A 26,181-nucleotide genomic window follows, 5' to 3' on the forward strand; every position below is an offset into this window, starting at 1 on the left:
TAATAATAGTGGTACATACCGATCAATCATCTCCTGATCACTCGTTTTATCAACAAACTCCTCAATAATGCGATCCAAGTCATTATTTTATTACTAAAACATCTCAAAAAAGCTCTGCAAATGTCCGTGATAGTCTCTGTGTGCTGATTCAGTAACAGCCAGCTTGTTTCCTTATGACCGCCCCCTATGTGATGCCCCCTATATGACTAATCATGAGATACGCCTTTTATTTATTTTTTTAATCGGCTTGTCTCGGCTCCTGTCGCTCCCACTCGGCCATTGAATGGTTTTCTCGGCTTTTTCCAGAGAAAAAACGACTAGAAACCCGTTTTTTGTATTTTTTTGATGATGTCAGACAGGGTCCGACAATGGACCGGATAGGAATAATTGAAATGTCGGACCAGGTCCGACATAGGACCGGAAGGGGTAATGGAGTGAATTCGTGTGGTACTCAGCATTTTGTTTTTGGAGCTCTTGAAAGGTAAGGGGCAAATGGCACTGACTACAGCCAGGCCCCAAGATAGCTTCCCCTCCCAGCTCTGCAAGCTCAAGAGTACCTCAGTGCTCCTATTGAGACTGGGACTCCAACAGAAACTGCACCAAATTGCGTGTTGCTTTTTGAGACCATTCATTATACTTGTCACCTCAGCAGCCCCATTTTAACCTAGACCTTAAAAAGAAATGACAGGCCAGTGATTCTAGCCTATCCATCAGGACAGGTTTCTTAGCAGAGGCCTACTTGTCCCTTGTCCGTTTCTGTGTTCACAGTGGTGTTTATGAAGCTCTCCAGGGCTAAACTCCCCCCACCCGAGAAGCAGAGACACAGGCACAGGTAAGAGTGGCAGGAATGGGAAGTCAAGGCTTAGCGAAGCAGACAGGAGCTGGCAGACACTGAACATGAACTTCACACTTGGATGGAGTCACACATTTGAAACTTAAACATGCTGCTTTTTCAGGGACTAGACAAAAAAATATAAGAAATGTAAATAATAATAAAAGGATGGGAACGAGAGGTATGAATCGAAAACAGTGTTCTGGAAAAATGTGACTTTCACCCAACCCCAACATGACGGTTAATTGTCTGGGTTAATCATTTACAGGTCACATATGAAGTCCATATTGTTTAGTAGCCAACTTTTAAAATGGGTATATATTGCCTTGCTTGGCCCTACAAACTTGTATTTTAAACTTTTTAGATCCATCAAAAAATAGACTTGTTGACCACGCAAGAGGCTAGTGGCGCCCCTATGGGATATTTTTATAAACAGGCTGCTTGTTTATACTACTGTATATCTGACGGTTTAAATGAATCACAGTATCGCAAGTCCCACTCAGTGTAAGAAACTAATATTAGAACTAGTATTTTCGGATATTTCTAGGTGCTGTTTTCCGAAAACTGACATAAGGAATATTCCGATACATTTTCCGAAAACTGTGTTTACATGACTTTTGATATCGGAATTCTTATGCTCATGTAAACGCACTGAATGTGTAAAGTTTTCGAATCAACACATTTACATAGACCCCAAACAGTTCCTCAGCTAACTCAATAAACAATCTCTGGGCCCGCTAGTTCATATGGATTCTAAAATTATTCTCAAATAATGCAATTTTTGTTCCGGAAATGAAGTGTTTATAGCAGTATTTTAGTTGAGCGTACCTGTCTGAACAGCAAACAAATATTGGTACTCGTAGATATATATAGGTTGGGAATATTAATGTTTGGACTATATGTATGCTCCATCAAACTCTGCCACCCCCAGTACATATATAGCCTGTGGTATAGCCAATGTTTTTGGCCATGTGGAAATATTGCATGTGTGTGGCCCCCAGTACATCCATCAGCTCTCTAGGGTTGATAGAAAGTCCATGTTCAACAGATTGCCACTCACCAGCGTTGCAGGCCTCAGGGCAGGGCTCATTGTCCAGCCCTGGCAAGCTGCGACTCAGGCCCTGATTGTTATTGTCAAACTCTAGACAGGGCGCCTCACTCCTCCTCATAATCCTCCTCCCACCTGCAAGCGAGTCAGAGGTCAATCAACAGCGGACACTGGGGAGTGGAAAATGAGGCGGAGAGAGGGGAGGGACACACCTCTGTCGAACAGACCTCTTCTGCCAGTATCATCTCCTCAGCTTCATGTCTGAGGCCTCTTTAAAGCCTGTGAAGTAGTCTTGTTTTGTGGGAGCTGATAGGACTGCTAATATCTGGCAAGGGAGCCCCGTTCGGAAGAGTGTGCTGCAGTTGAAAAGCAGTTTCTCTACCAATCTGTCTTTAAAAAGAATTCACTGTGCTGGCGTGTGTCTATGTAAGACACTTTTATTCCCAATATCTAAGGATGCCCTTGAAAGGAGATTCCAGTGTGTGTGTTATTTTTCTGGTAAAATTCAGTATTCTTATTTATTTTAATATGTACCCTCATTGATGACTACATGGTGCTCATTCATAAAGCACAGATGAGTAGAGATTTGTTTTTATGAAACGTGGAAAGAGTTTTCCTGAATCACACTCTAGAATAGGCTTTGAACACTTAGAACTAGTGGATCAGGCATTTCACACATACTGAACCAAAAGCTTTATATTTTATTTTTTTCTGTAGTTTTCCAATGATTATTTATGGGTTTTTTTTGTTTTTTTTATTTATATATACATGTCTGCTTTCCAGTCATTAAAATCAGAATACTGTGGCTCATCTTCATTCTCACAAGCCTCACATTATTAGGCTATAGTTTTCTACAATTTGATTTAGATGAGGCCCACTGATTATGACCGTGAAGCAAGGAACAACTGTGAGAGTCAAGGGGGCCCTAATACCTGGTGCACAGGAAGTAAGTGAAGAACAAATCACAGGAAACAGAAGTGCTTATTATACTTAAAATAGGCTTCATCCAAGTCCAAATGAAAATAAAGTCTGGAAAACTGCAGAGTTGGTTTTTTTTTGTTGTTGTTGTTGAAATCATTAAATTATAGGGTGTGTTGATTAAACTTTTTCCATGTAACGTCCAATTTAGGATTAAAAAAACAAAAACAAAAACACGACAAAAACAATGAAGAATAAAATGACAAAAAGCAGACAAATACAGAATTTAAAAATCCATATAAAAATCAGCATTTTGTAAAGTTGAATAGCCCAGCAAGCTGCAGTACCCCCTTGGCTGAGGAAACAAATGCTTTCCCATGCACTGGTTCCCACACTGGGGATTGTGGATGGTGTCTGCAGGCTGCACCGGATTAGGGATGTGCTTTTAGTACATTTTATGAAAGTTTAAACGCTTTGCAATGTCAGCGTTTAAACCACACACACACACACACACACACACACACACACACACACTATGTTACATTCTGATACTGACAGCCCTGGTTAGTATTTTCTAAGCAAATAAACCCTAAACAAGCAAATAACATTTTAAAATCGCAAAGACTTAACTACAAAGTAAAAAACAAACAAAAAAAAACACGTACTCATCAAAGTACATATTGCAATGTTTATTTATTGTTTTAATTAAAGTTGCTAGCAGAGATATAACTATATACAGTCTATATACATATTGAACACATTTTCGGATAGTATAATGATTTTAGAATAGTGTGTTTCTTAAAGGTTCATTTAAAACAACAAAAAACAGGAACCTATTCTGTTTTTTTTGTTGTAGTTTTGTTTATAAGTAACTTTGCCCAAAATTATATGGTTTAAAAAAAAAAAGGAGACAAACATCACCCACTGTACAGCGCTAATGCAAAATGGCTGCAGAAAAGTGAAAGCGAGTTGTGCTTACAATTGAAAAAAAGTTGGAAATACTTTCACTTCTGGAAAAAGTAATTACCAGGGATAAAATAGCACAATATTTTGGAATTGTAAAGAGCACTATTACTGATATTAAAAAGTCTGCCTCAGAGATTTAAAAGTTTGCAGTTTTTGATAGTAGGGGTGGGAATTTTGAGAACTAATGCTCGAGACGAGTACTTGAGCATTACAATTTCTGAGTACTTGAATCAAACGCCACTCTCCTCTACATACTGTACTAGTGTACATAAACCTCCCAAACACTGCCACAAGTCCTATCTTAAATGCCAAACTAGCACATAAATCAAGTAATATATTGTAGCATCTGGTCCTGCAAGACGTATGAATGGGTCTTTTTGGTGCTGCATTGAACTGCTGGGGTGTGGGATTTGTGTTGTACCTAATTGGATTTCTGTGTTCTGTGTCTGTCTCTGTGTAGCAGCTGCAGCCTGGTTCCAACCAGGTCCACTCTTTCCCACCTGCTGACTCTATATAAGGTGCAGCCTGCATGCTGTTTAGGAGAGTGTGCTGAGTGACAGCAGGAAGAGCTAAAGATCATTTGCGAGCTAAAACAACGGCACTTATAAGCGCCAATCCAATTCTGCAATAAACGGTCCTTTCCAGCGCCAAAGAAATCTCCTGCTGAACCCATGGCAAGCCACTGCCACACTGGTGTCAGGATATGGAGACCTCAGAAGGAGATCTGAAGAAAAAGGCGAGGGAGCAATGGCGGCAGAAAATGCTGACACAGCTTGCGTTTGCGGGTGAATACAGGAAGCTGGGGTAGACCGTTGAGGAATTCCTGTGGGACCTCGAGGAAAAGGTCTGCTCTGCTCATCCCACGGTCGGTTGTGGAGAGTGTGACGCGCTTGTCCGCCGACAGTTCTTGTGGGAAATAATGCCTAAAGCATTAGGCGACCGTCTCGCTGGAACTCCCCATATGTCCCTGCAAGAGGTCATTGCAGAAGCACTTGAGTGGGAGAGAGCGGAACTGGGCCAGCAGCAAGGCGCTTAATAGTGCATGGTGGAGACCTGAGGTGCGGAGGACCTCGGGACCCAGCAGCAGCTGGATGGCAGTGAGCGAGACCCAGTTGGATGACGAGCTTCATGAGCAGACAAGCAACGGTGCTGAGTCCAGGCCTGCTATGAGGTGCAGTGGCAGCCTGTGCCATCCAAAAGAGAGCCACCGCCACTACCCGAGAAAGAGCTGCCGTCGCTGCCCAAAAGAGAGCCGTCGCTGCTGGCTAAGAGAGAGCCGCCGCTGCCTGAGAGAGAGCTGCCGCAGCCGCTGACCGAGAGCCCACAGCTGCTGGCCAAGAGCCCACAGCCCCCACCAGAGCTCGGCCCCACAACCGCCACCAGTGACAGAGTGACCCGTGCCACCAGGGAGAGAGTGTCCCATGGCGCCTGAAAGAGGCTGCTCCGCACTACCAGAGCGAGAGAGAGAGAGAGCGCCCAGCGCCGCCAGAGCACCCTCGAGAGAGAGAGCCCAGCGCCGCCAGAGCCCCCTCGAGAGAGCCCAGCGCTGCCAGAGCCCCCTCGAGAGAGCGAGCCCAGCGCTGCCAGAGCCCACTCGAGAGAGCGCCACATAGCCAGAGCCCCCTCGAGAGAGAGAGAGCGCCACATAGCCAGAGCCCCCTCGAGAAAGCGCCACATCGCCAGTGCCCCCGAGAGAGAGTCCAACGCTGCTGCCTGAGAGAGAGCCCCGTGCCATGGCTGCGGCACCCAGCTCTCTCCAAATGACAGCCGGGTTCTGAGGTTGCTGTTGGGGCTGCTCTGGCAAGCCTCTGCCTCGCTGTGTGGAGAGGGGTAGCGGTCCAAGGGAGCCCAGATCCAGGAGGGACTCTGCATTGTGTCGCTCTCAAAACCCTCCGCTACTGGACTGAAGCAGGTTCTTCCCGGGCTGGGAAGTGTTTAAGCGGGGGGCAGTTTAGCGTCACGGTCCCGCAAGACTTGGGACTTTTTGGTGCTGCATTGAACTGCTGGGGGTGGGATTTGTGTTGTACCTAATTGGATTTCTGTGTTCTGTGTCTGTCTGTGTAGCTGCTGCAGCCTAGTTCCAACCAGGTCCACTCTTTCCTGCCTGCTGACTCTATATAAGGTGCAGCCTGTGTGCTGTTTAGGAGTGAGTACTGAGAGAGTGACAGCAGCAAGAGCTAAAGATCATTTGCGAGCTAAAACAACGGCACTTATAAGCGCCAATCCAATTCTGCAATAAACGGTCCTTTCCAGCGCCAAAGAAATCTTTTGTAGTGTCTCCTTTCTTCCCGCTGAACCCATGGCAAGCCGCTGCCACAGTATTAAGTAATTAATATAATGTTTGCCTTCTTGTGCAGTTAACTGTATATGGTCAAGTATTACTAAATAACGTAAAGTATTCAAATTCACGTATCCACACAACTTTACATTAAATTGTAAAAAGAGGTTTGAAGTGTGTCTGAGAGATCCTTTACTTTAGTGCAATAGTTCCAACATACAAATAAAAACTGTACTAAACAAAAGCTTACAGAACAATTTCAAGTGAAAAGAGCCTTCCACCTATGGGATGATTGGGAAATGGGGTCCACGAGTCTGTGGTAATTGCAACTTTTTCTCCCTTTGAAAGTTTTTTTACGAACAGCTGCAGCACGATTTTCTTTAAGTTTTTAAATATAGAACAAACTAAGAAAAAATGCTTGTCATTAACGTTATTACCCTGCCATGGAATTGATACCACACCATGCCTACTACAGACATGAACACACACAGTGCACCAATGAAGCGCCAGATCGACCGAGAATAAAACCCGCCCCAGTGTCAATCTTTCTGTTGCACCAATTAGAAAAGCTTCTTGGAGGCAATTGCCAAACCCCATCCTTTTTATAATATCAGCCCTTACTGTGGCACTAGAGCAGTCTGATACACGACGGACTACTGATGATAAATTACTAAAATGAATGCATAAAAAAAATGCGTTTGGTGACATTTGTCACGTGACCGGTTATACGTCTAGCATATTCTTAAACGTTTAACCACTTCTTCAGAGTTTACACATTTAAAAGTTTAAAATTTCCATCCCTATACCAGATCAGTATCCACAATACCATTTCCATCTTAACATGTAGAACTTGTGTCTGCTTTCAGAAACCTGAATTGTATCATTCAGAACACGCAATAGTATTCCTGATTGGTGCTGTACTATTCATACCACCCCACGACAGCCATGGTACAACCCGTAAAATAAAATCTATATGCAAGATAACTGTTTGGGCAATGTAAAAAAAAAAAAAAACTGTCATTATTAACATATGGTTGTATGTTCACTCGGGTTCTTAATTCAAGTTGAAAATGATAGCGTTTTAAATTAACCAATGTTGTTGATTTCTTTTTCTTTTATTGATCCAAAATGCAATTCATAATTTAGGTCAGATTAATCATTGTCCAAAATGTTCCCCCCTCCCGCTCATCCACAGCAAATAGCATTCCAGCTGATTAAACTTGAGACCCGTGTTACTATGTTTCCTGTCACACAGCAACAGTATTTAATAATCTCTGCATCTGCTATCCTTGAATAGCATCACAGAGACAAGCAAGGACAGAAGTAAGTATCTTAATGTCAAGGATCTCTCGACAGTAAAGAGTGAATTCATAAACACTTCCAACCACATTATAGTGAGTATTTATACTATCACCCAGAACTACTAGACACTCAACAGAGCCGGATTTTATGACACTAAAAGAAACTTAATAAATTCAACAACAAACGTCTTCAAACTTCTAGTGGAAACGTTTGTCACGGAAATGTATGGGAGCTCTACTGAAGCATTTACAGCGTCATTTCACTGGATTTTTTAATGGTAAACTTCATTTTTCACTGAATGATGAGATATTTCATTTAGTAAAGTTAGAAAATGATGCTATAGTCACACTTCCTAATTTACAACCAGTTCATATTTTTCTTTGACTATTCAATTACATTTATTTTCATTAAACTGGGATAATTTAACTTAAAATGAAAGTGCATTCCAACCCATAATAGGAAATTGAAATTCCAGTCCACAGTTTGCACCTTAGTAGATTCAATCACAAATTCATTTTGTGCTGATGCTTTTGTGTTTCCAAGCTCAGACAGCCCATGTTCCTGCTTCACTCGCTCTCGCATGGCTCTTACTGCAGTGAGAATGATACTGTTTTACACTGCACTACTGCATTGATCGTGAGTGTGCAGAGAGCCGCTTCACACTGTATTTTCAGACTCGTTCTAGTGAAGTTAGAATTAGAAATGGCATCATTTACCTATATACATACATACATACATACATACATATATACTGTATGAACCAGGATACCAGGAGGGGAAGATTCAAATGTAACCAATGCTTTAGCTGTTGGACTGGCCTCAGCTACACAGGGAATGCATCAGACTTGCACTGTTGGCAGTCTACTGCACTGCACCTGACAGAGGTGGAAACTAAGCATGGTGGATATACAGACACGGCCAAAAATGCAACAGCTAATATATTCAAGAGAGATTTTACTCACATGTGGGAGGTTATTATAAGATGGGCAGCTTGTGAAGTTTCCCAATTTAAAGCTGTTTTAATTGGGATTCCCTCCCATTAACATAACTGGTTTTACAGACTATTTTCAAGTTCCTGCCACCACACAATAAAATCACTTCCTGTGCAACACAGAAAAAAATGGAGTGCTTGGCACAGGAGGGTCCTAATTCTGAATAGTGGTAGAACCTTATATGTGACTAGACCCTACACCTGCCTCAATGCAATTCTAACAAAATAAGTCTTTTTACCTAAAAAATAATGTATTAACAGATTAACCCAAGGGTGTGTGAGGTCTGCTAGCCAGCTCATTGTTGCAGCTGTTTATTGTACAGAGCAGGCCTGAGGCACTCTTGAAATTGTACTGCCCTGTATTGTATTGTGTGTGTGTATAGTACAACCTGCCCTGTATTGTATTGTGTGTGTACAGTACAGCCTGCCCTGTATTGTATTGTGTGTGTACAGTACAGCCTGCCCTGTACTGTATTGTATTGTGTACAGTACAGCCAGCCCTGTATTGTATTGTGTACAATACAGCCTGCCCCGCATTGTATTGTGTGTGTACAGTACAGCCTTCCCTGTACTGTATTGTGTGTGTTGCAGTACAACCTGCTGCTTCGCTTGCTGCTGTAAACACGTATTGAAATTCTTAGTTACCCTCCTCCTGAGTGGGTGACGGACACTCCTCTTCAGTGACATCATTTCCCTAGAAACAAAGAAAAACAAAAACTTGGTGTCCGTGACTTGCGGTCTCCTGTTTCCTTTACTGTAGGTTCACCTCTAGAGTGTACAGGCTCTCCAGCGACAGAGAACTGGATGGTATTGTTAAACCCCTGCCCTTCCGCATTGTATGGAGACTAGCCCTGCCCCATTCTCTTACCTGAACTGAACATAAATATTGGGATGCAAGCAACTACTTCAGCTTTCACCCACTGAAAACTTTATTTACTAGCTAGCCTATCATCTATAGAGGCCTATGGGGCCTGAAATAAATTCTGTGGTCTCTAGCTCTAGCCCTTGTGCACATTAGTTGACATCACAAAACAAACGCAATGCAACACAATAGTCAGTCTCTGCTCTCTCTTCTCCTTAATGTTCAAATATCAAATATCATCTTACTTGGATAAGCAGTTCTCTAAATATATATGCGGTTACCTCAGAGTCCTGTTCCTCATCATCAATCGCCACGAAGTTGGTTTCCTGAGTCTCCACGGGGGTTTCCTACCACAGAAACAAGACCAGGCTTTCAGAGAGAAACCAGAAACAAGTATAGTAACCCTATTATAAACCAAACACAGCCTGCCCCCCCTTCCCTCCGCGCTCACCTCTCCCCCCTGTGAGGGGCCCTGGCTCTCCACAGGGGTCTCAGGGGCCTCCCCATCAGCACCCCCGGCAATGTAGGATCCTGACATGGAGGAGATGGTGTCGGTGCTGAGCTGAGAGTGCCGGCTCCGAGAGGAGGCCATGGACATCACGGACTCAGCCAGGCTGCTGCTCACAGGGTCTGAGGGAGGGGAATGACAGGGACTGCCTCATAACAACACTAGCTTTCACCTGATAACCTACCGGAGACCTCGTCCACAGAAGCTGTGTTAAAGTGGTTGTAACTAAAAAAAAAAAGAATTCTAGAAATCCTATTCTGCGTGTGCATTAGTTACATAGGCATCGTATGTATTTTCACTTTAAAGCATGTCTAGTACTATATTAGGGTAGTGGAAGTTCTTAATGCCTTTTTTCATAGGATTTCTGTTACACTTGCACCTCCTGGGTCATTTCGCCACAGCATATTTCTGTAATATTTAATTTATTAACTCTTTAAAGGAATTGTAGCTAATAAAATAATTCCATAAATCATACCTATTTAGCACTTCCATTAGCTACATGAGTCTTAAACATATAGCACACATGTATTTTCATTTTGACATCTGCTACTACACTACAGACAGTTCTCAGTTTACTTGTCTTGCCTTACAGGAAGTCTGTTACTGCTTTACTTATATGGAGCAGTGTCTTCTGGGTCAAAGTATGTTACTGACAAAGTATGTCAATCAATAAGGGAAGCAGCTGATTGGTTATTAACAGGAATGAAGCCAGTGAATGGGTGAGGACACTATCACTCAGGAAGTGTAAGACAGTCTAAAAGCATGACTTGCAAACAGAGATTTAAGCCTAGTGTAGTACCAGATACCACGTTTTAAGATAGCATTTCACAAAAGCATGTTTCTTACAAAACTGTACATTTGAGACCTATAAAATGAGTGGATGTGCATGGCAAAGACAATAAATGGAATTTCTGTGAGCTACAATTACTGTAATATTCCGTTCTGTGGTCTCCAGTATTCTCTATTGTTGTAAAACTCATTTTGTAAAGAGGTTTTGCCATTTATTGACTCACAGTTGCCATAGTTGCAGAGGAGTCTACAGTTGCACACCTCTAATGGTCATTGCTTAAACCACCTTACTTCAGAAATTCAACTTTTAGAAGGGGCTGAAAGAGTTTTTAGCTGGAATATTTAATATGCGTGGTAATAAATAATCTAAGCTACAGCTGTTTAGCTGGTTCTATTATTACACCACTGAAACTTATTTTTTAAATGTTCAGGTTCACCAACACTCATAGCCACATTCATAGCTACAACCTACTCAAAGACCAACACTGCAGCCTGACCAAGGAGAGAGACTAAAACTAAGGAGGCACTAAAACTAAACAAATTCCATTCTGAGAGATGTAATATAATAAACAGAATAAAGATAACCTAATGGGTTTTCTAGTATAATATTAATAAAACAAAAACACATCCACCAGACTAATGTCTCTCATTAGCAGCAGTAATGAACTCAAACAGCCCCTTACCTTCCAGGGAGGTGATGGTGGAGGAGAGGGGGGTGCCAGTGCAGGAGGACTGGTCGATGGCTCCCGAGGACGACAGGGTCAGGTTCTCACTCTCGGGAGTGACTCCACAATCCTGTCAACACAGAACAGCCTCCTGTCAGCACTGGAGTCACAGCAGGGCCTTCCTCAAACCAACTCCACCAGTCAGGACCTGCCTCGTTGCATTTAGCAGACACTGTACCATCTTAATAGTCAATACTGACTCCGCTGGTAAAGGCATGACCGTTTGTGCAGGGAGAGTCATACGTGGGTCAGGGAGGTAGGGGCCGTTTCTCCTCATCACGCTACTGCAGACCCTACTGGTGCGCTCACATGGACACCTGCAGGGTTTGTCCTCCAGAGTTAATCGATACACATTTTTAAAAACTCAACTCTATCTCTTTAACTACAGCGGTTACACCCATGTACAAGGGCTACAGTGTGACCGTAACAATAAAACACATCATAATGATTTCTGAAATACAGCAATTTTGTTCCCCTGTCAAACTTCTGAGCTGAAAACTCTACTTTTGGAGTTCGATCATGTTTTTCCAGTGGTTTCCAAGACTGAATAGAATAGAGAGTTGTTTTTATACAGGATTATAGGAAGCCTATAGAGACTGAGCCCTCTCAACCTCCCTGCCAGCCCGTGATGTGGAGGAGTTTGCAACCGACAAAATCAATGAGGCTCAATCCTGTTTTTAATTAAATAAATGTTTCTGCCCTAACCCTGTTCTCAATCTCTGTTCCTTTGCAGACACTCCGTGAGCATATCCACTGGGTTTCCCGGAAACAAGACCCACCGGCCCTACACTGTCTATGAGCTGGACAACATCCAGAAGCACACACGCTGGTAAGCACTGCCTAAGCCAGTCAGGAATAGGACATGTACAGCTATGGCCAAAAAGTTTTGCATCACCCTATTAGAATTAATTAATTTTGCTTCATAAAGTCCACTGAAACCTGTTAAATAATGTTACGTTAACTACTGAATTCCCTACCGCTTTGTAGTTTTCCATATAGGTCACAAAAAAATGACAAATTGAAAAATGTGACATTTTGAAATCTAACATGAAATATGCTACTACTATTATGGCTGCCGGTAAACTTTTGCAAAATCATTTAGTAGTTTCTTTGATTACATGATGTTAATAAAATATCTAAATTATGTTCATATTGCTTATTTTTTTTAAATGAATGTCTCAATCCTAAAATTCTAGGTAAAGCAAAACTTTTGGCCATAGCTGTACATTGTATTGCCCTGTAAACTAAGGACTACAGCTGTATACAGAGTATGAAGCCAATATCTCAAAGGTTTAGGTCGTCATCATCCAGTAACCAAAAAGGGACCCGACCCCAAGATGTCCGCCTTAGGTCACAGTGGGTTTGCAAAGTGATTTGCCAACTCATACAAACTCCCCTCAGGAAGATACTTATTTACATCAGTACAGCTGCCGAACAGGTTATTATTATTATTATTATTTATTTCTTAGCAGACGCCCTTATCCAGGGCGACTTACAATTGTTACAAGATATCACATTATACATTATTTCACATTATACAGATATCACATTATTTTACATACAATTACCCATTTATACAGTTGGGTTTTTTTACTGGAGCAATCTAGGTAAAGTACCTTGCTCAAGGGTACAGCAGCAGTGTCCCCCACTGGGGATTGAACCCATGACCCTCCGGTCAAGAGTCCAGAGCCCTAACCACTACTCCACACTGCTGCCCCACACATCCACAGGTTCCCTCACACATCCACAGGTTCTGATACTCGCAATAACTTAAAGAATGTCCTGACCAAGTTTCATCACAATCGTGGAAACGGGTCTCATGAAATATGTAAAGTGGGATGTACTATTAGAACATTGAGGCAGGGCTGGGACCCTGGTTCTTACCTCTGGTTGGTCGTCTAGGATCTTCCTGCGACATGCCCTCATCTCTGATACGCTGCAGGACTTCTCGTTGTCTTCTTCGGGCAGGACTGAGGAATTCTGGGATATGGACCTGCTGAATTCTACAATAGTTGGACTCCCCAATAAAAGTGTTGTGTTGCCATGACAACTGGTTAATCCAGGCTCATGAACAGGTCAATCCCCATCCTTTTAACTGTAATTGAGCCAGGCTCATAGATAATTAATATATTAACACAGGTTTTAAATACCCCCTTTGGTCACGAATCTTACATTTTTAGACATTTTAAACCAGTTTGTGTGAACTCTATGGAGTTCGAGAAGTTGTCCTGCCAAAAAGTGAGGGACAGGAGAGAGGGGTGAGGGAGAGGAGAGACTCACTTGGAGATGCCCTTCTTCAACTTGAGGTCCTGGCTGTCGTGGGGGGAGAGGGAACGGGCTGGCAGGCCGTGGCCCTCGCTGGTGTAGGAGGGCAGGGCCCCTGAGACGTGCCCGTCTGCCAGGCTGTGCAGAGGAGGGGCGGAGAGGGAGGGGGACAGGGGGCCGTTCAGAGCCTCCAACAGGGACACTGCCTCGTACCCAGGAGGGATGTGCTCCGAGGCCTGAAACACACACAGGAACACTTAACTTTTCCATGACTTTGACAATTATTACTTCAGTATTATTTACCAGGCTTAGCAATGAATGTCCTTTTTCAGCCTCGGGGGCTGTTTCTGGAATTTCAGATATGAACACTAGTGATGTTCAACAGTAATTTAGCAAATGAAAAATTATTTAAAAAAAACACTAAAACAAACCACAGTTACAGAGGGGGAAGAAATTACAGCTGCACGCCCCTCGTGGTCATTTTCCAAATCAAAGTAATTCAGCCCGGTGTAGATTCTTGCTGGAATAGTTAGGAAGCACATTAAACAATAATCTAACAACACTAGAGAATGCTAGAGAACACACATAACAGGATATTAAGTAAGGTAGGTAAACAAATATCACACAGTAGGTAGTATATGAAATACTATAACGTAGATGATGTCACTTTTAATCTGTAGAGAAGGTAGATTGAGGAGTCAGGCCGTGGTTCTGAGGAGGCCCTCCTTACCGAGTGCTCCTCTGAGTCGGAGGTGTGGGAGGCGATGATGGGGTTAAACCCTGATGGAGACAGCGGGCTTGTCTTCTTCCGCATGGCACGGATCTGCAGCAGGGCTCGGAATGCTGGGGACAGACGAGGCATACCTCTTTAAAACCACTGCCTTCCACTATTACACACTACAAGTTACATCCAGTGCCAATATATTCAAATGTGGAGCCACCAGAAAAAGCACAGAACTATGACCTACAAGCATGTGATGTGCAAATGTAAGTCTGACGTGTGTACTTCAGATTCTAATGCTCTCAATGCATTGTGCTCCAGAATATAACGGAAAAGATGACACTAGCAAAAAGATACCTGTTCTAAATCCACTGCTTACTGATGAAACACTTCACAGGAACGCTCGAGCCCTACTCTCAAAAACATAACTCAGTGACTAGTGATTATTTCAGACAAACAGAGGCAAATAAATAAATAACTTTGTAAAAGTGTAGTATAACAGTCATAATGGCATTGCTGTGCGTGATCCTCGTTAATAGGAAACTCCCTTCTTTCAGTAATGCATTATTGACTTTGGAGTTCCATTATTACCTTGTACCATGCCACAGCAGTGTCATTATCCATTCATTTTTGCGTTCAGTCTGATTGTTTTTGTTGTGTTCTGACAGTTCCCTCAACAAGCATGCATTTTAATTTAAACTGTGTCGACACCAATCAAGTCCTGCTGCTGCCAGCAATTCTTTATCAATAATTTTGAAAATCGTTTGTGGTGGTTTATTGGAATGAAAATATGACGGTGGATCCAGTGCTCTGCTGGGAGTGTGGTGTTTCTTACGCAGTCGGCAGATGGGGCAGCAGTTGGCCTGGTAGCGCAGAGTGTCTGCGCAGGTGTTGCAGAGACAGAGGTGTCGGCAGGGCAGGATGAGAGTGTCCCGCACGTCCGACAGGCACACCACACACTCCGCACTGTTATCACTGATCTCATCGTCCGCCACCTGGAGAGAGAGACAAGGTCTTTCACTGCCCTTTACTGCTGCTGTTTGAGAGGGGCTTGACAGGTCTCAGCCCACAGCATAGCACTTATTGACAAATGAAGAAGTATGTCAGTTATATACCTATGTATTATGAAGTTAAACCTCACTACCAGTCCACACTTCCTACCTTGGCTCTAAACACTAATGCCCCCCCGTAATCCCGCTGTTGCACTATGCTCGCCTCCTCCCTGTCCAAACCTTGGATTCCTGAGTGTTGTACTTGTTCTCAATGCCGTAGATCTCTTGAAGGAGGTAGCTTACTCCATCCACCTGGGGGGAATTCAGAGCCAAAGAGACAGGGATCAGAACTGCAATCACAGTTCAACCAGGTGCAGCAAAACTTTAGGCAAAGTGGGAAATGTGCTTTCAGAGTCCATTTCACAGGTATATAGGAGAAAGCTCATTTTAACCATCTGAAAAGTAAAGGTCAATAGACGATACATGTAATGAACCCTGTCACAACAAAATAGTTCCATACACATCTTCCCAGCTATACATGTTCATTCACTGTACAGCTCTTAAATGTGCAGTTTTGAAAGAAACACGTTATAGTAAACCTGTATTTTGTATCGATTTTAAAACATGAAATCTGGTAGTACTCTATGTTAAAGAAATCTATGTATGCAAGCCATGTTTTAGACATAAGAACATAAGAAAGTTTACAAACGAGAGGAGGCCATTCAGCCCATCTTGGGGGAGTTGGTTCCAGACCCTCACAATTCTCTGTGTAAAAAAGTGCCTCCTATTTTCTGTTCTGAATGCCCCTTTATCTAATCTCCATTTGTGACCCCTGGTCCTTGTTTCTTTTTCCAGGTCAAAGAAGTCCCCTGGGTTGACATTGTCTATACGTTTTAGGATTTTGAATGTTTGAATCAGATCGCCGCGTAGTCTTCTTTGTTCAAGACTGAATAGATTCAATTCTTATAGCCTGTCTGCATACGACATGCCTTTTAAACCCAGGATAATTCTGGTCGCTCTTCTTTGCACTCTTTCTAGAGCAGCAATATCCTTTTTGTAACGAGGTGACCAAAACTGAACACAATATTCTAGGTGAGGTCTTACTAATGCATTGTAAAGTTTTAACATTACTTCCCTTGATTTAAATTCAACACTTCTCACAATATATCCGAGCATCTTGTTGGCCTTTTTTATAGCTTCCCCACATTGTCTAGATGAAGACATTTCTGAGTCAACATAAACTCCTAGGTCTTTTTCATAGTTCCCTTCTATTTGCCATGTGTCTGCCCAGCTCTGAATGCTTTATAACATGCTTTAACACTACCTACAGACAGTGTGTCTCTATGTGAGAGTCTCTATGTGTCAGCAGTATACTCTGCCTGGGGCTATTGAATTAGAAATTAAGTAAAATCTCCCTGCCACACTGAAGACCCCAAGAGTGCAAACTGAGCCCTACAATCTGTCCGGCCTAGGCTTTTGTCTTTTGGTTAACAGGAAGATGGCTGTTAAATTCTATACTAAACCCTTCAAGGAATTGTAGCAAACTAAATCATTTTCTCCGCCATGCACATTCTTTCATTATATAGGTCCCAAATTTGAAGTTTTGAAAGAAAACACGTTTTAGCAAACATGTATTTTAATTTTCAAACATCATATCTGGTACTAGATTAGGTTAAAAATATGTATTTTTGCAAACCATGCTGTTAGACTGCCTTGCACTTCGAGTAACACAAAATAAACCATGCTGCTGCATTGTACACATTACTGTACAATTCAAAAATAATAAAATATTATTTGAAAATGAAACAATGATTTTTGTCCATTTTCTTTTTTACCCTGGCCTACTTAGTACACAATCAACACAAACAGATCATGGCGCCGCATTGACACGTTATGATACTATACATTACTTTACATATACTGCACACACCGAAATAAATCATTACAAGATGCACATAGAAAATGTTAGTGTACGTGTGGCTGCAAGTAAAACACACAGCCTATCTGCTACTTTTGTTCTCTGTTGGTATAACTCAGACTTTCTTTGCAAAAGCAATTAAAGACTTTAAATTCTAAATTGAAATTATTGCAGTCTTCATCTCGCTTTTCGATCCACTGGAGTCCTTCAGTATTTCTGAAAGCTTCTATCCTTTTCCACCCGATCGATCGTAGTGAGTTTAAACTCTGTAGAGTACGATTTATATGCCCTCTTTTAATCATGTTCCTAATTTTACTGATTCATAGGCTGATTTTATCTATTTCCATCCTGTCTTTGGTGTCAGTATAACAGTAATATTTTTTCCCCCATTGTGTCTCTTTGGATCATGCAATTCACAGTGACAGTGTCACTTAACTGGATATTATTGGGGGATTATGTTGTGTCCGGCATATCCGAATGTACGGCATAACAGTGCCTGTAATAGCGAGGGACTGCTGTATCCGGTGCTTCTTTACAAACTGCACATTTAGGCATATATAGCGAATACAGGTGCATGACAGGTAAGATTGATTGAATTATATCATTGCTGCCATCCCTTTGAAGAAGAGCAGACTCACCGCTTGCTTCTGTTTCAATGGCTTCACACAGAAGCTCCCGTCCATGTGCTGCAAAGACACACGACACTCAGGTTAATAAAGCAGGCTTTCTACTGACACACCCATACATTCAGTCTGTCATGGTTTGCCTGGTCCTTCTCTCACCCACCTGCTAACCTCAACAGAAGCAGCCACCCCACTTTACTGAGGGGCTTTGGGCCTGTTTCTCTCCCTTGCTCACTAGGTTTTCATTTAAAGGTTTTTAACTTTTTACTTTAAACCTGTTTTTTTATGTATAAAATGTACTTCATTAAATAGACATTTTCTTAATTTTTCTGACGGACCCGCTAGGCCTATATACAGCAAATCCAACGTGTATTACATTGTATTTGTCAACTAATTGGGGGGATGCAGCATAAAACGCCATACCCCAATTTGGGTAGATAAAACAGAAGGAATACAAGAGGTTGTTGGACAATAAACAATGGTGCAAATTGTGCTTTGGTGCAAAGTTCTTGATAAATGTGCTCCACAATGCTTTAGTGTCGAATCCAAGATCAGTTGTACAGAGACTTCCTTCAAGAAGATCAATGGTTTATGAGACAGCCAGTTTAAAGAGCACTGTGGTGTGGGTACGCAGAGTTATCTATGTACTCCTCCTCCTGTTTATATTACTTTTCAGTCATTTTCTCTGTCAGTCATTTCATCCTGGTGACTTTTAAAACTTAGAACCCTAAAGCACTCAGGATGATGTCTAATCTCCAACTACATCTGGTACACCAGCATGCAACTATTAACCTGTCCCCCTGCAACACTTTGCCCCCACAGTGTGTAAGAATTACATCATTAACACTAGAAGCCCCGCGGCGGTCATTTTGGCGTTTTTTGGTTTTAAAATGTAATTTTCTCCAGTCGTGTAACACATATGGGGCTGTGTGTTTGTGTACCTTTCTGTCCGTATGTATTAAATATTCTCACAAAGCATGAAATGCGGGAGGGCAGAAATAAAGGAGATATATTACATTATACACATTGACGGCCACACAGAAAACAATTGTATTTTGATTATACAGAACGGTATTCTACTTTTATTTTTATTTACCAGTCCACAATGTGTTTAGCTGTAATCAGATTAGTCTCTACTCTCTGCCTGAGTGAATGAGTCTATTGTTTTCAATCAGCCTTTTGAAGGCTGGTGCCTGCTTGCCAGCTGCGCTGCTTTGGTCAGTCAATTAGCATCGGGACTAGTGAAAATAAATACCAGAGACTGTGGAGTTTTACACGCAACAAAATATGGAGTTGATGTTTTGGATCAGATGACATGGAAGTATTCCGTGAAAGCTGGCTCCCGGCGGTGGTCTGTTCAGGTGTTTTACAATGTATTGGACCTAGCAGCCATCAGCTCCTGGGTACTTTACAAAGAATGCACGGATAAGAATTTACCAAGGAGAGAATATATTTTACAGTCAGCACAGGAACTCTGCAAGAAGCATTTGGAACAAAGGGAGACTGCCAAGCATGTACCCACAGCTGAAGCTGTGGAACCCCGCTGAGAGCCGCAAGAGACGCCAATGCCAGGTTGGCAAGTGCAATAAAAATAAAACTTCGAACAGCTGTGCCCTGTGCAGAAAGGCGGCGTGGAGAAGCACCTTATCTGTGTTGATTGTGAACAGTAAAGGAATACCCTTTTGTTGAAAAAAAAAAAAAGTAATTTATTTTTCTTTATACCTTCTTGTGCTGTGCACTTCTGTAAAGTTTTTTTCTAAGTTTATTTATCTCCGTTGTTCAGTTGCTTTTGCTCATCTGACAACAAACCGATTGCTGTTGAAAAGTTAAAAATGTATTGCTATCGTTTCAGTTTTATAAATATGTATGTAAACCGATGTCTGTTCAGATGTTTATTTATTTACATTTTCTTGTTTTGATTTGTAAAATTATATATATATATATATATATATATATACACACACAGAGAGAGAGAGAGAGAGAGAGAGAGATGCTTCGGGTGTTCAGATGTTTGTGACGTACTCAATAAAAAAAAAAAAAAAAATTTCTCCTTTCGTTATGCAATTTACAGTGTTTTGAATACAGCGGTCAGAAAAACGGCTGCGGGGCTTCTAGGTATGAGTATATCTCCGGTCCTTCTAGTGTTAAGAAATATCACACAGGACAAATGTGCTATATCTTACATCCACTGGGGTGTTGCAGGGAGCAGGTTAATTGTGTATCTGTTGTACTTAGGGCTTTGTAAATGACTCAGTCATACCATTTAAATTCAACAAAACCTCAGTGACTAGATTGAGTCTTAAAAGCATATGAACTTCAGCCTACCTTCTCAAACGTGGCCAGCAACACATGGGAATGACCCAAGTGCTCTGCAACACAGAAAAGACAACGCATACGATTATTCAAATGACACTACTTAGATTAAGACTGTTGATAAAGCATTCTTAGTATCGCCAAGCCTTGTGTAAAGACCATTACTTATTTTATTATTTATTTTATGTGTACTTTGCTTTACTGTAATATTAGTTTTTTAACACAACTGAATGGTAATATATAACACTATGGATAATCAAGCTTGGCAAATGGCAAGAATAGAGGGAGTAATATAATTGGCTAACACATGTTCCAATCTTTGCAGATATGTCACCACACCAGCACAGCTTGGAAACTTCAGAACCACTCTGCCTGATTCACTGGACAACCAATTGACTTTACGAGGAGTGGGGTAGGATTGGGGTGCCATTTTATAACTGCAACACACTCCAGGGTGTTCAAATACAATCCAATATCCCCAGGCCTTGGCTGTTTAACAGCATTTGGCTTTGCCTTGTGCAGAGCAGCCCTAGGTGTGCAGATATTGGACCTTATTTGAACACCTTGTTACAGTAAGTGTTACTGCTTTCTTATGGTAACTGTCAAGGTCACTTTTGGCTGCATCTACATTATATGCCTTCATTAGTGTACAGCCGAGGTATACATCCATCTGGCTTAGTTTTTGACTAGTCCCAGTCTGCACCATGACTTTCATTACATGAAAGAAGCGGTTATCTACTTCATGCTGATATTGGACACGGCTTACACCAAGATAAAATGAAAACAGTAGTGGTGGGACCAACCAAGAGGTAGCTTCGCAATAATATATGAGCCTAGCACTTCTCCTCCGCCAGGTAACGTGGATTTCCTATAGGCCCGGTGGTGATGGCTGAAGTTTAATGCTGGCTCCAGGGATCAGCATGCGGCCTCCCTAGCGCATCAGCATGGCAACCATCTGGAATGGGCTGGGTGTGGCACCTCGCGTCTTCGGCGTTTCATCGACGACATCACGACACCTCAGGAAGACTCGACAGTGATGCTGGCGTCCCTGCACCACTCTCCTCCACTCCCCACCCTACCCTGCCCAGCACATGTTACTTACCTTAGCCATCCATTCCTTTTCATATATGTTTATTTCCTCTATCACTTGGCTTAGTTTCTTTCCAGTCCCCATTTGTATCATGAAGCCAGCCTGTATCTGTATCCCAGGCATAGCCTCCACTACATGTGAGCCTGTGGGGACCCAGGACAGACAAGAGCTCCCTTACCTTCACCCTCATCCACCACAGCCTGCACTACCATGGGGTACACATCTTTGTCCATGTCAAACATCAGCTGAAGACAGAGACAGAAAGGGGGTTCACACACAATATTGCACACCAGACTATACAGGAGAACTTACCACTACCAATTCTTAGTCAGTACTGCACATTGAAGAAAGCACAGGCCAAAACCTGTGCCTACTTGTCTTTTTATTTTAAGAATTCTGATTGAGCATTTTAGTTATGTTTTCTAATTTTCTACTTTAAGACAAAGTTTGTCTAGAACTGTATAAAGTGTACACATAAAGTTTATAAACACATTTTGGCTGTTATAAAAGGTATGTTAGTACATCCCACACCAAATATAACATCGCAATCTTGAAAACCTGCATTAACTGAACTACAAGATGTAAGGATGATACAGTAACATACATACAGACAGATGGACAGGTTATCTTTTCAGATAAAAAAATGTTGCAACAAATTGAATAAGTGATTCTCTAGCCTTATTAAAGTTTACCACAGTAAATGTTCACGTAATAGTGCAGTTCTTATGCTTGTCCCATGGTTACACTATGCATTTACCACAGTTTTTCATGGTTTAACATGTTTTTTTTATGCTTTACCATACCTCTTTGGGTTTTACAATTACACCGTGTAACAAATCTTTTATTTTTTTTTGGTTCCTGGGTAGTAAGTGTTATTTCCTAATTGCTTATGCCTCAAAAGTATAGAAAATGGCTATTATTCCCCACAAACTTTGCTTTTGTGACCAGGACAGTGATATTTTGAAATTTACCTATTTTCCAGAACATTCCAGATAGATTCAGTGCTGAGTAAACTTGGAGTAACTTCTAGAACTTTCCAGTAATATAAATAGTAGTATAAATACAGGGGCCTTAAGCCCACCAGTTCAGTTTAGTTCCAGCTGCCTAAGTGGATACATAGGTAGCTGGATGGCATCAAGGTCATAGGAGACTTCAAAATTGTGGCATTCCTGATGGGTCTCTGTGGCAAAGTGGTGAATACATGCAGGTGAGTGCAGTGCAGAGCGGATTAATCACACAGACAATGTTGTACAGGTGCAAGGGTGTTTATTTAAATTATTAAATGTCCAGAGCCTCAAGGCAAAACCTGTAAACAATAATGAAAGAAGTGGTACAGCGGCGTGTAACACTTCTGTTTATAATCCAGCGGGTTTGACCCGTAACCCAAAGTCTAGTTCTTTCACCCACACAAAACACATATACACAGACAGTGCGTGATTTCGTTAGTGGTGCAAAGACGGTTCCTGTAGTGGAAAAGGTGAGCAGTGATGTCCGGTTTTTACGCTGGCCTGCGGCTGCAGCTCCGGATCGTGTGGGTGAGTATTCTTTGAATACAACAAACCCAAGATAAACAGTGTTAACACACAGACTCACAAATAACACTCACGGTATTCAATATACAGTCTCCTTTTCTAGGTTGTTCCTAACCATATGCAAAAAAGGAACCGATCACCCCCTATTTATATCCTCGCTCATGACCCCTCAGTTAACGAGCGCATCCGCTCCTCCAATCCTCGGATGACACACCGTTTACCGTCAGGGTCATTGAGTTTGGATACCATAGCTCCGTTCCTCTCCTAAATGACAGACTTCCACCTACCCTATGGAATAAATTGTCGTGCCATTTAATTAAGGGTACTCTGTTCCTCTTGCACCGTGCCCTCACAGGTCGAGAGGGAGATCTAACACCAAGAATCATTCGATCTCTGTCACAGTCTCCAAGGCGGTTTTACCAAGTTTCCCTGCTATCTTTGCCTTTGGGACAGCAGGGACACCAAGGCGCACTACCACAGGCGGGACTGGCCACAGCGGACCGAGTTCTCTGTGGGAGGAACAACGTCAAGTGGGAGCCACTGGTGGACCCCCGGAAGGTGCTGATGCCACCACTGCACATCAAATTGGGCCTTATGAAACAATTTGTCAGAGCTCTAGATAAGGAGTCGGCAGCCTTCAAGTACCTTCAAGACTTCTTCCCTAAGCTGTCTGAGGCAAAGGTCAAAGCCGGTGTCTTCGTCGGACCACAGATAAAGAAGATCCTGGAGTGCAATGAATTCCCCAAGAAGCTCACTAGTAAGGAGAAAGCGGCTTGGAACAGCTTTGTCGCAGTGGTTCGGGGCTTCCTGGGCAATCACAAGGCCGAAAACTATGTGGAGCTGGTTGAGACTCTGGTGAAGAACTACGGCACAATGGGCTGTAGGATGTCCCTCAAAGTCCATATCCTTGATGCTCATCTTGATAAATTCAAGGAGAACATGGGAGCGTACTCGGAGGAGCAAGGCGAGCGCTTCCACCAAGATATACTGGACTTTGAACGCCGCTACCAAGGACAGTGTAACGAGAACATGATAGGAGACTACATTTGGGGGCTGATTCGTGAAAGTGATTTACAGTATAATCGTAAATCTCGAAAAACTACTCACTTCTAAATCTTTTGTAGTCATTTTTGTATTACTTTAGTATAAATACATGTTAATTTGGATTCATAAGTTGTTTTTTTCTGACTTTATGTGAACGAAAAAAAGACACAAATTCGCCCGTTTTCTCATTGGAAATAGGTACATTTCAAAATATCACTGTCCTGGTCACAAAAGCAAAGTTTGTGGGGAATAATAGCCATTTTCTATACTTTTGAGGCATAAGCAATTAGGAAATAACACTTACTACCCAGGAACAAAAATTGTGTCACATAGTGCTATTATCTATGCCTTCCATGCTTTCACTGCACTTTTATAACATTTTGCTATGCTTTGCTGGTACACTCTTATAGGGGGAAGTGCAACATACATATGTAGGTTTTATTGAATCCAAAAGAAATCACATGATGATGTGACCTTTCAACTCTGCCATCCCCAATAGTAATAGAAGGAAGACTGCTTTGGAATTGCTTTAGTATGACAAGGAGCTGGTGACTAGGATTCTACAGGCAAATGCCAGGAGGATTCTGATACAGAAAATACATTTAGAACTAAACATTACAAAAAATGTAAGGGAACGGTGAAAAAATAAATCAAAATTACATTTAAATCTAATGCCTACTTCAAGTAATTGTAGGTAACATTTGAGACCTATAAAATGATGTGCATGGCGGCAAAAACTATATCAAAGTGTTTTGTTAGCTCCATATACTTTAACCCCCTATTAGCCCCAAGCCCCCTTACCTCCTCCTCACTCCACTCAGACAGGTTCACAGTGTGAGAGGGCAGACAGAACTGCTGACAAACGCCTCGTTTGAAGTGCACCGTCTCTGACTGCACAGCGTTGTCTTGAGGGATGTACCTACAACAGAGCGAGCGAGAACAAATTTCTTGCAGTGGCAGGATGTTTGAAAAATCTGCTGATCAAATTCTTCAGTTTATAACAGCATCCTCCACAGCGGTCATTTCAGCTAAATAATGAACATCCTGTTCAGCTTACGGCTTGGTATGGCTAACTGTCGCCATCTAGCTGGAATGACTGCACTCTGCGGCCCAGGCTAATGCTTGCCTGGCCAGTTACTTACGTTGGGACTCCGTTCTGGAGCTCTTCGATGGCGTGGTAGTAGATGGTAATGGCCACCTGTGCATCAGCGTCAAAGGTGAACTCCACGTTGTAGCAGAGTCGCCCCTTCCCCACCTCCTCCCGGGGAGCCTTCACATCCTCACTGCACCTGGAAAACCAGCACACAGGAGGGAACACACTGCTGTACTACTGGAACACCAGCACACAGGAGGGAGAAGCCACGAACACACTGCTGTACTACTGGAACACCAGCACACAGTAGGGAGAAGCCACGAACACACTGCAGTACTACTGGAACACCAGCACACAGGAGGGAGGAGCCACAAACACACTGCTGTACTACTGGAACACCAGCACACAGGAGGGAGGAGCCACAAACACACTGCTGTACTACTGGAACACCAGCACACAGGAGGGAGGAGCCACAAACACACTGCTGTACTACTGGAACACCAGCACAAACACACTGCTGTACTACTGGAACACCAGCACACAGGAGGGAGGAGCCACAAACACACTGCTGTACTACTGGAACACCAGCACACAGGAGGGAGGAGCCACAAACACACTGCTGTACTACTGGAACACCAGCACACAGGAGGGAGGAGCCACAAACACACTGCTGTACTACTGGAACACCAGCACACAGGAGGGAGGAGCCACAAACACACTGCTGTACTACTGGAACACCAGCACACAGGAGGGAGGAGCCACAAACACACTGCTGTACTACTGGAACACCAGCACACAGGAGGGAGAAGCCACGAACACACTCCTGTACTACTGGAACACCAGCACACAGCAGGAGCCACAAACACACTGCTGTACTACTGGAACACCAGCACACAGGAGGAGCCACAAACACACTGCTGTACTACTGGAACATCAGCACACAGGAGGGAGGAGCCACAAACACACTGCTGTACTACTGGAACATGCTGCCCAAGCACTTGTGTGAATGGGCCCTCACTGCACACATTGAAGGGATACTTTACATCACCTACATTTAAGTAATTACGGAATCCCACTGTACATTTGCATGCTTTTCCCATGGTTGTACTAGGCATTTACTATAGTTAAAATGTTTGGACCATTCTTTTTTACTATGCTTTACTATACATCTGTGGGCTTTACAATTATTACCTATGCTTTACCATGCCTTATGGCACTTTGCTATGCTTTTACTATGGGGAACTTTAATAAAGGTTTCATCTGTCCAAATACCTTTATGTGCATTTTATTTTATTCTCTGCTGCTGTTTCTTCAAGATCGTTATTTAGCAGGCTTGCTAAGTAATTCATTTTTCAACAAAGGGGGCTGTTT

At 42.5% G+C, this 26,181-nt stretch overlaps 1 protein-coding gene and 1 long non-coding RNA gene across 9 annotated transcripts in view; one reads left to right on the forward strand and one right to left on the reverse strand.

Annotated features, from left to right (window-relative positions):
- LOC117424380 (uncharacterized) overlaps window positions 1-20,440 on the forward strand; it is a 31,132-nt gene extending 10,692 nt beyond the window's left edge. The window contains exons 4-5 of one of the 2 annotated variants that reach the window (XR_004664218.2): window positions 11,953-12,048; window positions 20,377-20,440. This is a non-coding gene — a long non-coding RNA (uncharacterized LOC117424380). Of the gene's footprint in view, window positions 1-4,224; window positions 4,357-11,952; window positions 12,049-20,376 lie in introns of those variants that run through there. The other variant, XR_004664217.2, reaches the window with a different exon arrangement.
- LOC117424379 (E3 ubiquitin ligase RNF157-like) overlaps window positions 1-26,181 on the reverse strand; it is a 74,953-nt gene that overhangs the window by 5,218 nt on the left and 43,554 nt on the right. For 3 of the 7 annotated variants that reach the window (XM_058992498.1, XM_034040648.3, XM_058992500.1), the window contains exons 4-18: window positions 24,860-25,006; window positions 24,519-24,636; window positions 21,320-21,386; window positions 20,064-20,107; window positions 17,754-17,801; window positions 15,438-15,509; window positions 15,041-15,200; window positions 14,215-14,327; window positions 13,500-13,720; window positions 13,104-13,215; window positions 11,178-11,289; window positions 9,649-9,827; window positions 9,479-9,544; window positions 8,981-9,029; window positions 1,893-2,015 (exon numbers count right to left, since the gene is read on the reverse strand). In XM_058992498.1, coding sequence (XP_058848481.1) covers window positions 1,893-2,015; window positions 8,981-9,029; window positions 9,479-9,544; window positions 9,649-9,827; window positions 11,178-11,289; window positions 13,104-13,215; window positions 13,500-13,720; window positions 14,215-14,327; window positions 15,041-15,200; window positions 15,438-15,509; window positions 17,754-17,801; window positions 20,064-20,107; window positions 21,320-21,386; window positions 24,519-24,636; window positions 24,860-25,006 — 1,631 coding nt within the window. The remainder of the gene's footprint in view (window positions 1-1,892; window positions 2,016-8,980; window positions 9,030-9,478; window positions 9,545-9,648; window positions 9,828-11,177; window positions 11,290-13,103; window positions 13,216-13,499; window positions 13,721-14,214; window positions 14,328-15,040; window positions 15,201-15,437; window positions 15,510-17,753; window positions 17,802-20,063; window positions 20,108-21,319; window positions 21,387-24,518; window positions 24,637-24,859; window positions 25,007-26,181) is intronic. The other 4 variants (XM_058992499.1, XM_034040649.3, XM_058992501.1 and 1 more) reach the window with 2 other exon arrangements.

This window comes from Acipenser ruthenus, chromosome 19 (assembly GCF_902713425.1).
Source record: "Acipenser ruthenus chromosome 19, fAciRut3.2 maternal haplotype, whole genome shotgun sequence".
Taxonomy (NCBI): Eukaryota; Metazoa; Chordata; class Actinopteri; order Acipenseriformes; family Acipenseridae; genus Acipenser; species Acipenser ruthenus.